This window comes from Podarcis erhardii, assembly GCF_964252035.2.
Source record: "Podarcis erhardii genome assembly, chromosome: 7".
NCBI lineage: Eukaryota > Metazoa > Chordata > Lepidosauria > Squamata > Lacertidae > Podarcis > Podarcis erhardii.
This window is the reverse complement of record NC_138511.1, coordinates 77,183,701-77,198,410: the sequence shown is the minus strand read 5'-3', so window position 1 is coordinate 77,198,410 and position 14,710 is coordinate 77,183,701. Positions and strand designations below refer to the sequence as shown.

General features: G+C 43.8%; 1 protein-coding gene across 1 annotated transcript; it reads right to left on the bottom strand.

Moving 5' to 3' along the window:
- On the bottom strand, positions 1 to 10,917 carry LOC309346090 (sialic acid-binding Ig-like lectin 14). Its single transcript, XM_081869773.1, has 4 exons — positions 10,769 to 10,917; positions 9,037 to 9,450; positions 2,005 to 2,086; positions 1 to 430 (listed from the first exon to the last, which is right to left on the bottom strand). The coding sequence occupies exons 1-4, from the start codon at positions 10,806 to 10,808 to the stop codon at positions 364 to 366; spliced, it is 603 nt and encodes a 200-aa protein (XP_081725899.1). The 5' UTR covers positions 10,809 to 10,917; the 3' UTR covers positions 1 to 363.
- Between the last annotated feature and the right edge of the window lie 3,793 nt (positions 10,918 to 14,710).

The window sequence follows — 14,710 nt, the reverse complement described above, 5'->3', positions numbered from 1 at the left end:
TACGTAAATCCGGCACTGGAATGACCTCATGTGGGCTGGTCACATAATAGTCCAATGCTATATTTACAAGCTGAGTGCATGAAGTCTGGTAAACTATTCCAGTACCTGGCTGCGTATGGAACTGCAAAGCTAATCTACATTTGTAATTAAGAGGCATGAGCCCCCAAAGCTGCCGCTCATTCGGTTTAATCTTGGGTGCATGTGACCTTGTACGTGTGCCCTGGAGCTTCTCTCTGCATTGGCATGATGTCATTCCTTGAGGCAGCAGAATTCAAGAATGGCCACATATGCATGTGATCGCATTGCCTTTCCCACGGAGGAAAAACATGCATCCTCCTTAGCACTTCGTTGGAACCTCTTACATCAGTGGAGCTTTCCTCTTGTTCGGATCCCAAAAAGTGTCAAAAAGAAGAAACAGCATATCAACACCCTACAGAACAATACAACGGAGCGATTAAGAATATAAGAAGAGCCGGGTGTGGATCATCAGTTTGTATTTGTATGCCCCATTCCCTCACACTTCCATTCAAAGTGGCTCACAACATATTAAATGAACAGTGACAACAATCCAAGCTCAAATTAAGAACATAGGTAAAGGTACCCCTGACCATTAGGTTCAGTCACAGACAACTCTGGGGTTGCAGTGCTCATCTCGCTCTATAGGCCGAGGGAGCCGGGATTGTCCACAGACAACTTCTGAGTCATGTGGCCAGCATGACTAAGCCGCTTCTGGCGAAACCAGAGCAGTGCACGGAAACACCGTTTACCTTCCCACTGGAGCGGTACATATTTATCTACTTGCACTTGATGTGCTTTCGAACTGCTAGGTGGGCAGGAGCTGGGACAGCAACGGGAGCTCAGCCCGTGGTGGGGATACGAACTGCTGACCTTCTGATCGGCAAGCCCAAGGCTCAGTGGTTTACACCACAGTGCCACCCGCATCCCCTAATTAAGAACATAGTCTCTAGTTAACTGAACATACAATTGCAGCCTTTGTCATTTTAGCTCAATAGGTGACGTGCTCCAATATTTTGCTAATATGCTAATGATTTATACTGTTTATCCAGCTTGGAAAACAATGCTTTGAGGACTGAGGAGGAGGGTGGGTAAATTCTTACTGCTATTGTGCTACAGGACAGGTACGGATGGTGGCACCCTTCTTTCCCTTTTAGTACTCGGGAAGTAAGGTAAAAGGTAAAGGACCCCTGGATGGTTGAGTCCAGCCAAAGGCGACTATGGGATTGCGGCACTCATCTCCCTTTCAGGCTGAGGAAGCCGGCATTTGTCCAGACAGCTTTCCAGGTCATGTGACCAGCATGACTAAACCGCTTCTGGTGCAACAAAGCACCGTGATGGAAACCAGAGCGCACGGAAACGCCTTTTACCTTCCTGATGCAGAGGTACCTATTTATCTACTTGCACTAGCATGCTTTCAAACTGCTAGGTTGGCAGGAGCTGGGACAGAGCAATAGGAGCTCACCTCATTGTGGGGATTCGAACCACCAACCTTCGGATAGGCAAACCCAAGAGGCTCAGTGGTTTAGACCATAGCGCCACCTGTGTCACCTACTTGGAAAGTAGAATCTATACAACATGTCTTCCTGTTCTGTAATTTCTTTGCTGGAGATGAACAGCATACCATTGACCCTTTGCTGACCAAACTCATAGGGAGGTCAGTTCCATTTTATGTTAAATACCTAATGTAAGATTAAGACCCAGAGAAGTCACTGGCAGTAGCTAAATTTCTACAAGAAGCAATGAATGACCATGTTCAGGGACTAATTCGAAATTACTGTAGTTTTATGTGATGGCTCTTATGTTGCATGTGGAATTCTGTTTTGCTCTGAGATTCTTGTGTACAGTACACTTTTTTATTTCTGACCTATTGATTGTAATGAATTGATTGATTGATTGTTGCTGTTGTCATTTCCTCAATATCTGTCTTGTTTTTCAGTCAAACTGACTGCCAAGGCAAGCATCAAAGCCAGAAGAAGAGCCACTTACTTCATCAGTAAAAGGGCTAACAGGAAGAGAAGTCTATCGTTCAGTTGTCCAGACTCTACAGTCAGGCCCTCATTATGGGCTCCTGTGAGGATAAAGAAAGATTGAAAAGAAGATCAGAGAAGCACAATAGTGTTTAGAGAACCCCAGGACTCCAGTACAGACCATCACCACCATGAGAGCATCTGGGAATCTGGATCTTGGTGATTGTGGTTTGTACAAACTACAGTTCCTCATATTCCAAACAGGAAACTGTGGTTTTGTTATAAGCCCCAAACAAAAAGTTTGAGCTTCCTTCTCTCCCATACAAAGATGCCTGAGCAGTGCAGGAGCCCAACGCTCAGCCTCTCATTCTCATCACAACAAATAGAAAAGCCAAGTGTTGTGCTCTGGTTCCAAAAAGCCAGAGAAACACTCTACCAAGTATCATATACTTGCAGGAACTCTTCTCTCACTACCCGCTAGCCTGTGCTTTAAGATCTGCAGAGGAGACCCTCTGATCCCACTGATGAGCATAGCTCATGGCGCTGTAATGTGCAGAGGACCTTTTCAGTTGTGTTACTCCATCCATGGAACTGTCTCCCCCTAAGGGTACAGTTGGCTCCCTCCTTGTTGAGTTTCAGGCATAGCATACCATGAAAACACAACTCTTTAAGCCAGAGTGGTGCTGTTTGGTTTTCTATTAGGATTCCTGCCCTAGTTTTCTTTAATGGTTTGGATTCTGTAATGGCAGGACTATTTACTTGATTGTCAGTATACGTTTTACTGCTTTATTGTGTATTTTGTTAATTTAACAGGAGGGAGGTAGAAACTGTCCTTGGGATTTTTATTTTTATTTTTATGAAGACTGGTTAAAACAGAATAAACACATAAACAAAATAAACAAATGAATCCCTGCAGAGAAGCAGTATCCTTCGTTTTATCTCCAGTTCACTTTCCTGGTTTAACTTCTTTTTAAAAAGCAATATTCCAACTGGCTTAAACTAGCCATGTAATTTGCAATGCAAATGCAGAAGCTAATGTGGGTCCCAGAAAAATGCCTTGATCCCGAGGTAAACTAGGTTGCCTTTAGTGGTCTGAGTAAATAGACTCTTTGAAATTGTGCTTTTGCTGAAGGTACAGTTGCAAGTGAAACTGGTGAAACTGTCGTGTTCTCTTGTTACTTTTCCTATTGCCAGGAGATGTAATGTTGCTAATGCAATCATGCTATATTTATAGTATTGGAATTTTGTGGTTTTAAAATATGCTGTTATATTTGCTATTATGTTGCAGTTTTATTATGAAATTGCTCTTGTAATGCTTGATTTTGAGATGCACAGTGGTACCTTGGCTCCTGAACGGCTTGGCTCCCAAACAAATCGGCCCCCGAACGCTGCAAATCTGGAAATAAGTGTTCCGGTTTGCAGATTTTTTTTTGGAAGCCAAATGTCCTTTTCGTCTGTCGGCATTGTTTCTGGGGGCAATCAGAAGCCATGCCTTGGTTTGCTAACATTTTGGAAGTCAAATGGACTTCCAAAACGGATTGAGTTCAGGAACCAAGATACCACTATATTCCTGTTTCCGTTGTTACAAGCTGCTTTGAGCATGATTTCTTTTGTGGAAAAGAGGGAAACAAATAAAATAATGAAGGAAGGAACGAGCAACGATCAGATGATCAAATGTGGCCTGTATGTGTTCATTAAAAGGTTCTTGCATCAGTTAGACAAGCTGTACCCACAAATAGTCATTTGTACCCCCACTGTGCTTAAGCAGTCCTTAAAATTCCTAGGTTTTTATCCAAGACCAGTCCTACCTAGAGTGGAGCCATTAAAATTAATGGACCTGATCCACTTAGGTCTATCCAATGGGGCTTCACTGAGTAGAACTTAGTTGGATGCAACCTCTAAAGTCTGGCGTCCACTTCATTACCTGTTGTAGTGGAGTTTAGCAGAAACTGCAGAGTGTGGTTTCCAAAAGGGCTTATCCCAAGACAGATGATGGTAAGGTCTCCATCTAGGGTTCCTGTCCAGTTTAAGAAGCTGGTGGCCTCCTTCCCTCGGACCCAGGAAGAGACCTGCAGGTTCCCATTAGTATCATTCCCACTGAGGACCTCCCCACCCAAATGCCACTGGAGCTGGCCTGGAGGGCTGGGGTGCATGGAGCAGGTACAGAGGAAGCCATTGTGTTCGTGCCAGCATGTGGCATTTGTCCGGGTGCTGCTGAGCCCAAGGACATCTGGAAAGGAGGGGGCGGAGTAAGGGAGAATTAATTATATACACTGACGGAATCTCTGTCTGTGATGGCGTAAGAGAGCAGTAGAGGGCACTCTGCAGATGACAACAAGCAATGCTGAAAATGTTATCTAACACAGAGATTATAATATATAATAAAATAACAATAATTTTGTATTTATACCCTGCCCTTCCTGGTTCAAAAAATGGGCTCAGGATGGCTAACAACAAATTTAAATCACTTAATTGTAAAAGCAGCATAAAATACAGTATAAAAACATGAATAACAATAAAATTAAAAGTTCAGAAATCAATTTAGGGGAAATCCATCTAATAAGCATTAGATAATCACCAGGGCTAGCCGGCTGAATTAGTTCTACTTGGGCCAGTGAGGAGGCCAGGGGAGAATTAGTTGTGGGGTTTCAGAGCGGATAATCTTCATAAAAGGGGAGGGTTAGGGAAGAGAAGGGAAATAAAACATCAGGCTGAATTCAAATTAAAGGCCAGGCGGTATAGCTCTGTCTTACAGGCCTGACGGAAAGAGGTTTAATCCTGAAGGGCCCTAGTCTCATGGGACAGAGCATTCCACCAGGTCGGAGCCATCACTGAGAAGGCCCTGGCCCTGGTGGAGGATAGTCTGACTTCCTTAGGGCCCGGGACCTCTAAACTATGGTTATTCATGGACCTTAAGGTCCTCTGTGGGGCATACCAGAAGAGGCGGTCCCATAAATAAGATGCTGCTGGGATTATTTTAAGGAGATGATGCCTTGAGAGTCTGTTGAAACTAGGGCTGGGGAGGGGATTGGTTTTGTTGGTATTTTAACAAGAAGCTACCTAATTCACACTTTCTGAACCAACCCACAAGCTGAAACTGAGCTGCCCTTCAAAATTCACTCTTCTCCAATCCTCGAGATGAAGTTTTCCAGCCAACCAATGTATAGAAAAATGGATATATTACAGAAAAGTAATGAATTTTTTTTTTTAAAAAAAACTCCACTATACTACTAAATATTACACACAAAAATAAGTTTATCAGGAGAAATTCACACTAGGGTGCTGATTAATTTTTATGAGGATTTTTTTTGTTTTGTTACAGAGGGTTTACTGTGGTGAACTTCTCAGGGACCTCTGTAGAATCACCAAACTCCCTTCCTCCCTCCACCCCCACCCCCAACTTCATAGTGTTTGAATAGGATGTGAAATAGCAGAGTGTTCTTATGTGGGAAGAAAGATATGAATCCCTGTGACTGACGTGTGTGGGGCAAATAATGAAAGAATTGGCTGGGCACCTTGATTCGAAACATGGGGCTTTGCAAACCCCAGCAGGAGAGAGCCCCCCGAGAGCGGAGTTTAAACACACAAAATTCAAGCAGCGGTATAGTGTTAGGAATATAGGTTGTGAGACCCTTTTGACCTGTTTAGTCCACTTGCAAATAGCCTGCAATGCAGGATGCCTGATTTTGCAGGTGAAAGTTTTGCCCATGTCAGCTAAACAGAGTGTTATGGCAATTTGCAAGCCCAGCTTCCACGCTGCTCTGATGACTCCATGGAGAGCTGTTCTATGTTTTGGGCTCAGTTGACCAGGAGGTTTGGGATGGGGTCTCCAAGCACTCCCTCCTCTTTCCAGCGATTCCAGGTTCCTCTTTCTCTTGACTTACTCTGGAAGCTTCACCCAGACCCACCTTTTCTCTGAAGTCCTTGGCCCAACCCCTAGTCCTCACATCTTACTCTTCCTGTAACTGAAATAATGTATATTCTTTCTTCCCCTGTTGATACCTGGACTCCATTATGCTGTCCTCCTTCTTCCAGGGAGTTACAGATTGCAAGCACTTAGGGGCAGAGACCTGTCCCCTTCTACTCTGTGGAGACCTCTGCATAATCATGACATAATCATGATAATTCCAGCCCTACAATTCTATGAACCAAAATACAGTGGTACCTTGGGTTACATATGCTTCAGGTTACATATGCTTCAGGTTACAGACTCCGCTAACCCAGAAGTATTATCTCGGGTTAAGAACTTTGCTTCAGGATGAGAACAGAAATTGTGCAGCGGCAGAGCAGTGACAGCAGGAGGCCCCATTAGCTAAAGTGGTGATTCAGGTTAAGAACAGTTTCAGGTTGGACTTCCGGGTCAGCGCCATTGGCGAATGGCGGAGTTCCTCCGACCAGAGGAACGGGCTTCATGAAAATTGGGTCTTCCCGCCGCGGCGAAGGCGGGGACCCGCTAGAAATCCCAGGCGGAGAAGCCTGGGAACGTGGGGTTCAGCAGAGTACCAAGAGCACCTCCCCCATTCATGGGGAAACCCCTCTTTGGGGCTCCGGAGCGGAGTGCGGTGAGCAGCGCGGTGTTGCGAACCGATTGCTACTTTCACGGAGGGAAGCCGCACAGACATCGCTGGAGAGCGCTGACTTTTTCCTGATGACAATTGGACTCTAAACAAGTACCCGTGAGTAAAAACGGAAGATTCGATTAAGAAATTTATGAAATTCATGAATTAGGCAAAGAAGCAGGAAGGTCTAAACAGGAAGTCTGCCTTCCGCTTTTTGTAAATAGACTGAAGCAAAGATTTTGCAAGCTAAATAGCCTGGAAAATTGATTTAAAGATTGAAATTTCCTGCATTCATAACCAATAAAACCCCCTTGACAGCAGGAGAAAAGGGGGGGGGGACTTCGACCGTCTAAGCCTGCGGAGAGAGAGTAAAGGAATATAAGTTTCCATCATCCCAAACCTGGGGACGGGGCGTCAGGACAGAAATTGTTGGAGATGTCCATTGATTGAAAACGGAACACTTTTGACAGATAGTTAAAAAAAGAGAAACAAATTAACTTCAACGCTGCTTTCTGCACTTCTGTATTTTAAGGAAACAAAGTATTTGAAAATCGAAAGCAAATTTCCCTTTGTTGGATACATTTTAAAGATGGACGTTAATAGAAATTGTGTCCCCTAGAGGGAGCTTGTCAGTTTGTTGCTGCAGTTTACAGGGAGACTTTACAGCTGTGAGAATTAGACCGTGGGACCAGTTGCTTGACCTTGAACAGAAATGTGCAGGGAGGAAGTTCTAGCGTCTGCCCTTGGCAAAACAAATGCTATGCTGAAGCAGTTGCATGAGAAAATGAACTTGATGAATGAAAAGTTGGATTTTATGACTGCTGTAGCCAGTAAATATGAACTAACAGGAAACAAAGATAAAGAAATTTTACAACAACCAACCAAGGAAACTGGCTTGACAGGGCAAGCCCAAGGGCAGATGAAGATGGAAGAGGTTGCGATTGCACTTCAAAAGATACAAAGGGAGAGATCCAAAGTCCTGCATGACCAAAAGCCACAGCATTGGAAGATTGAATTTGGAGTGTGTCTGGAAGTGTCTGGAAGTAAGGAAGCTCTTAGCTCTGGTGGGACTGTGAAACAAGTTGACAACTATTTCTGGAATAACTATTTTTTGGATTACAAAATTAACATAGGGGAGTGGGACTGTGGGGAATGGGCTAACTTGATGAAAGAAAATGGAGATTACTACCGGTTGGAATTCCCCGGAGACTCACTCCTCAAGGAGAAAGGGAAGAAACTACGAAAGAAACCAACAAGGGACAGGGAAGGGTGCAAGTATAAACAGGAACAAGAAAACCTGCAGAGGGGGCATAGAAGAGACCTAAGAGCCTCGGACATTAGAACACCAGATTGATGGACTGGATGTAATGGTTAGAAAGGACTGACATAACCCGAAACCAGGAAGAAGGGACGTTGGATAAAATTAGAAGAGATTTTTTATATATATATTTCTTTTATTTTTGGAATTAGTGTGATACTAATGAAATATCAGGGAATATGCTGGAAAGGAATTAATTGGCTTTAGTAGAAAGGTTTGAAGGAGTTATGTATAAATATGGTTTAAACTTTGAAATTTTATGGCTTTTAAGGTAAGATAAGGTTAAAGAAATTAACAGTAAATTGAATAACAGAATATAGTAAAAGTTGGAAAGGATATGTTGAGTTAACAAAAAAAAGAGAGAGACAGATTGTTAAGATAAATTATTTAAATAAAAATTGAGAAGTATGGGAAGAATTTGCTGAAATAATGAATTAAGTTAGAATACAAAAAGGGAGGTGTGAGGAGGTCCAAGAAATAAGCAAACAAAAGGATGTAATTTGGATTTGTATTTTTCTTTGTTATTTACGGTATGTTTTTTATTCTTTTTTCTGTTTTGCTGTTGTATTTTCTTGGTTTTTTTTCTTTCCTTTTTCATCTTTTTTTATATACCTATGTATTTTTGAAATTTTGAATAAATATCATTTTTTTAAAAAAAGAACAGTTTCAGGTTAAGAACAGACCTCCAGGACGAATTAAGTTCTGAACCCGAGGTACCACTGTAAATCAAGTAAGCATCTTATGCAAACAAACCAATTTGCATTTTTCTCTCTCCTTTCTGGTTCCAGGGAGAGGCGAGGCTGTACCTGACATAGTTATATACAAGACTTTTCTCTAACCACGAAGCATCAAATAAAAACAAACTAGTCAAGGAACCAGGGGCATTGTGAGAAACTTATGGGATGCAAGGCACAGGTACATGACACAAACTTGAATAAAAACTGCATGTGCAAATTCCCAGCTGGCTCTGGGATATCAAGATGGTGCCTGGCTGGACTTACATCAGCATCATGTTTTACACTGCATCTAACCAACCAATAAGCAAAATAATTTGAATTATTAAGGGAGCAAGAGGTACCAAGTCCACTGCAAAAGGCTTAGGGCTTGAGCGCCCTGCACCATCCCCTGAACAACAAGGAGCAGTAAGCAGAGGAGGAATGGAAAACCCACCTACCTGTCACAAGAAGCTGAAATGAAGCATCCACATAGCTATAGAGGACTTCCTGTCCTTTCTCAATTCTAAAGAAGTATTGCCCCTCATCTTCTAACTGGATATCATTGATGCTGAAGGAGCAGTCGCCTTGCTCTGGGTTCCCTTCTAACTGGAAACGGTTCTTGATGGAGGGGTCGATTCTCTGGCTATCATCGTTGGTGGCCACAAGATGCCCTTTGACATAGCGTTTGGAAGAGGGAAGATAGTATCTTTTCTCCGCATTCTTAAACCAGTAACCAAATAGCTTCTCCGAACTGTTCTGGTGCTGATTGTTGTAGGTGAACTGGCAGGGAGGGTGAACATAGAGGCCTCTCTGCACATAGACAGAGGCAGGCATTGTCAATGTAAAGCTAGGGCTTAGCTGACTCACCATACCTGCCAGAGGAAGTAAAAGGGGGAGAAATTAATGGGTTAAAATTATCTGATATTTCGAGTTTGCCATCCACCCCCATTCTGTACATGAGGCTACAGTCCTATGGTCCTTGGGGAGGCATCTGAGGGGGTCATGGGATGCATCAGAGCTCCATCTGCCAGGTCAGAGAGAGCACAGATATCAGGGAGGGGAATATGATGTCATACACACACACCCTTTCTCGGTTGTCCTAGTAATCTCCATAGCTCCTTATTAGCCCAATCAACATCAGTAGAGCCAATAAAGGGACAGGGAATGTAGGGGCAGCAGTTTTGGAGCATGACAAGGATGAACTGAGGGGAAGACTTACTGTCTTGAAAGACCTACATTGGCTCCCAGTACGTTTCCAAGCACAATTCAAAGTGTTGGTGCTGACATTTGAAGCCCTAAACAGCCTCGGACCCATATACCTGAAGGAACATTTCCACCTCCATCATTCAGCCCAGACACTGAGGTCCAGCTCCGAGGGCCTTCTGGCGGTTCCCTCACTGTGAGAAGCGAGGTTACAGGGAACCAGGCAGAGGGCCTTCTCGGTAGTGGTGCCTGCCTTGTGGAACGCCCTCCCATCAGATGTCAAGGAAATAAACAACTATCTGATGTTTAGAATTACTGCTGTAGCCTAGTCTACACAGGAATGGGCACAGCTGATACACCAGCTTGTTATTATTATTATATATTTATTGATACCCCACTTTTCCCCCTGACAGGGACTCAAGGTGGCTTACAGATAAAATATGAACAGTTGAAAGTACAGGGGGAAAATCCCAATAATTAAACAACAATTAAACATTAATATTTTTAAAAACAACAACAACAACAACAACAACAACAACACTGTCTGTCTCTCTCTCTCTCTCTCTCCCTCTCCCTCTCTCTCCCTCTCTCTCCCTCTCTCTCTATATATATACAAACAAAATAAAAATAGCACAGCACCAGTCCTTTCATTTAAAACAGTCAGTTCCCAAAGTCTGTTCCTCAGTGGCTAGTGGAAGGGCAACGAGGAGGGAGCCAGTCTAATGTCTCTAGGGAGGGAGTTCCAAAGTCTGGGGGCAGCCACCAAGAAGGCCCTCTCCTGCGTCCCTACCAAGCATCTCTACTAAGCTGGGCAAAGGCATTCCTGACCACCATCACCTCCTGGCAATCTAGATGTAAGGCTGAATCAAGGAGCACCCGTCCCTCAAATGCCAGCAAACCCGGTTCTTCAATCAGAGTACCATCCTACCCCTGTTCCAGAGGCCATCTACCTTCTGACCAAGAACACATCCATCTAGTCATGCTTACCTTTGCAGAGCAGGGAGAGGATCAGGATTGTCGCTGTCATTATAGAGGAGACCAAACTTCCAGTCTTCCTGGAAACGTTTGGAAGCTTCAAGCTTTTTTCCCCTTGTATCCCTTTCCAGCTGTGATGCCCTTGGACAGGTGACCTGCCAAGGAGACCCACCTTGAGCATTTTCTTTTATGAAGGGGAGGTCAGAAAGCCTACTGTGCTCAGTGGTTCTTTATTGTAGCTTAAATAGCAGCCCCTGGAAACCTCACTCAGTTGCGTCTCCCGTTAGGGTCAGGTGCAAAGAAGGGAAGAGACCAGCTGAGCTGTCACAGTTTGGTTCCTCTTATTGGGTTCCAAAAGCAACAAATGGCCACAGAAGAAGGGATCTGAGAATGCGCTGCCTGACACCTGTGAATCAAGAGCAGGGTGTATCTAGGGGTTGGCCCCTGGGGGGTGCAAAAATTGTGTCTCTCCACTCTGGCTCAAAGGGATTAGGAATCCACCCAGCTGTCGGCTTGTTCCCCAGGCCTCTCCTCTGCTGCTCTGGGTGGCCAGGCGAGGTGTGTAGCCTCCTCTGGGCACCTCAGTGGAGGAATCTTGAGGAAAGTCAGAGAGAGTGGGCAAGAGTTGCAGAAGGAGAAAAAAGAAAGGGGAAGAGGAAAGAGGCAGAAGAGACAGAAGCAAGTGGCTACAGAAGCCAGGGCAGAGGGTTGCTGCTTAAGGCACAGGTGTAGAGAAATAGAGGAAGGAAAACTCACCAAAACAAACACTAAAACACTAGGGTTGCCATATTTCAAAAAGTAAAAACCAGGATGCTCCGAAAGTTGTTGAGCTTTTGATTGACTTGCCTAAGATCCAGGGCAAAGCACCACCTTTCGGAAAATCAATCCCAGCAATGTTTGGACTCGGTACTGTATACCTGAAGGAGTGTCTCCACCCCCATTGTTTAGCCCGGACACTGAGGTCCAGCACCAAGGGCCTTCTGATGGTTCCCTCATTGTGAGAAGTGAGGTTACAGGGAACCAGACAGAGGGCCTTCTCGGTAGTTGCGCCCACCCTGTGGAACGTCCTCCCTTCAGATGTGAAGGAAATAAGCAGCTATCCTGTTTTAAAAAGACATCTGAAGGCAGCCCAGTTTAGGGAAGTTTTTAATATTTAATGCTGTATTGTTTCTAACACTTGACTGGGAGCCGCCCAGAGTGGCTGGGGAAACTCAGCCAGATGGACGGGGTATAAATAATAAATTATTATTATTATTATTATTATTATTATTATTATTATTATTATTATTATTACCCTAACAAACACCAGCCTAGTAAAAACAGTCTGCCTGTAGTCAAAGGTCCACAGAATACAGAAGCAAGGACTTTTATGTGGACTCCTTTGCACAAACCCAACTCATATTCCTCATTCCGAAGCTGGGCAATTTTATGGTGTCAAATGAAAATATAGAACTGAATGGGAGCCCACAGCATTTGACTATCCACAAGGAAGGCTGCAGCTCAATGTAGAAGCTCTCAGGTAGGACAGGGAATGTCTCCCATCTGAAACCCTGGACAGCTGCTGACATGGAAGGCATGCAGCACTAAGGTTCTGTTAGGGTTGCTATGTTTCAAACAGTGAAAATCCAGACAAAAAAAGGTGTTGAGCTTTTTGGGCAGTTTTGCAAAAAAAGAAGCAGCAGCTATTTTAAAAGAAGATTGCCTAAATCGACACTTTCAACATGAGTTGCCATGCCTTCAGATTCCCCCAGACATTTTAAGCGATTTCCGCCTGGACACTGTTTCCAACTGTAGTGTTCTGGATATGTCTGGGAAATTTCAGACATATGGCAACCCTAGTTCTATGCATGGTGTAATAACTAAGGATAAGGACTCTGCAAAAATGACTGTGGTTGCAATACAGGGAAGAGGGGCAGGAAGAGGGGCAGGAGCTGGAGCTGAAGGAAGGCTCCACATCCACCAGAAGCAGAGGCTCCAAGTTGTGGCCAACATTGAAGGGGGCCATTGTGCGTTGCATGAGTATCAGTCTTTTTTCTGTGGTAAGGGCACAGAGAGTCCATTCATATTGTCCTTTTGTAAGGTTCCATGTGCTGGGTATATAATTCAAAAGGGTATTTGCAGGGATGGTAACCGGATGTTGGGATAAAAGCACTTGAGGCAGCGGAGCACAGGGAGATGAGGTGGGATAGGATTCGTCTCCCTTTACCCAAAATGATGGTAAGAATTAGACACTTTCCCTATATAGAATCTCTTGTTCTGTATGTGAAGCTTGCCCATTGCTATTAAAAACTGCATGAACATGCCCTCTGGTGGCTAGATTTATCTACAAGTTCTAGGCGCCGACTTTGTTGTTTAGTCATTTAGTCATGTCCGACTCTTTGTGACCCCATGGACCAGAGCACGCCAGGCACTCCTGTCTTCCACCGCCTCCCGCAGTTTGGTCAAACTCATGCTGGTAGCTTTGAGAACACTGTCCAACCATCTTGTCCTCTGTCGTAATGTACACAAAGGATACCTCAAATTCCAGCCTTTACTCTGGCTTTGATGACTCTCTCTCTCTCTCTCTCTCTCTCTCTCTCTCTCTCACACACACACACACACACACACACACACACACACACACTGTGTATTCAAGAAGAAATTCCTCTCTCCTGCTCCTGGAAATCAAGTTCATTTCCCTGGCCTTTAGAAACACCGGAGCAGCAATTCCTTCAGGGGGTGATATTTGGAGAGAGCAAAAATGCTTGAAGTGTCACATGGGAACATTAAGCTCCGCACAAACAGATCTACCTTTTTTTTAAAAAAATTGCTTAATCGTTTATTCGATACAAACATCAACCGCAAAACACATACAACAAAAAACATAGTAACAATAATAACACAATTTGACAATTCAGATTTGAATACACTGATATACCTATGACTACACCTTTTTAAACAATATTTTCCCACCTCTCTCTCCTCCCCCTACTTCCCACCACTATCCGCCTTATCGCTTTAATGTTCGTTCCAGATTTCTTCATATTTATCCATTCTTATTTTGCGTCGACATGCAATTCGTTCCTATGTAGCTAATCTGTCCATATTATCAACGCATGTGCTCAATGGAATCTTTTTGCGGCTCTTCCAATTCATCAAAACAAGTTTTTTTTGCTTCTAATATAGCACTGTACATCCATTTTTTTTTATCCCTAAAGATCTGCCTTTATTTTTTAAAATTAGAGCACCATGCACACACACACCCCTGTTTTATATATGAATGAGCAAGGCAGATCTATGAACAGCAAACATGCCACCCTCTTGATGTTTAGTTTTGAAGTTTAGATGTAACATTAAAGCTCTGCCACTCTTTACAGATGAAATGGAACATAAGCATGCTGCCCTCTCGTGGCAAAAGAGAGGTGCGTCCGCAGATTTCAGACACCAAATACATTCAATGACTGTAATTTGTGGTTCCACCTCGAGGTGAACTCTAATTTCTCAGATATTTTTGAGGAGCTGTCTCAAAGTTTTCTTTTTCTGAATGAGGAGGCGTCCACCAAATTTCACCACCTGTGAATGCATCTTAAGCAATTCTTAATGAACTTCACAGAAAGGTCTTTAATCTGCAAGCACAATTCCTGACATAAGCAGGCTACTAGCACCGAGAGGTTTAAAAGAGGAATACAGTGGTACCTCAGGTTAAGTACTTAATTTGTTCCGAAGGTCCGTACTTAACCTGAAACTGTTCTTAACCTGAAGCACCACTTTAGCTAATGGGGCCTCCTCCTGTGGTTGAGCTGCCGGAGCCCGATTTCTGTTCTCATCCTGAAGCAAAGTTCTTAACCTGAAGCACTATTTCTGGGTTAGCGGAGTCTGTAACCTGAAGCGTATGTAACCTGAGGTACCACTGTAGATACATTAGGACCCCCACTGTGGGTGCCCAGCACGCATGCACCATGCTGCAATGTCATG

Excerpts from the sequence above, each read along its gene's own strand:
- LOC309346090 (XM_081869773.1), bottom strand. The coding sequence starts at position 10,808 with ATGACAGCGACAATCCTGATCCTCTCCCTGCTCTGCAAAG. Across the intron at positions 9,451-10,768 it reads CCTCTCCCTGCTCTGCAAAG|GTATGGTGAGTCAGCTAAGC; the intron begins GTAAGCATGACT and ends TTCCTCTGGCAG. Across the intron at positions 2,087-9,036 it reads ATTTCAGCTTCTTGTGACAG|GAGCCCATAATGAGGGCCTG; the intron begins GTAGGTGGGTTT and ends TTATCCTCACAG.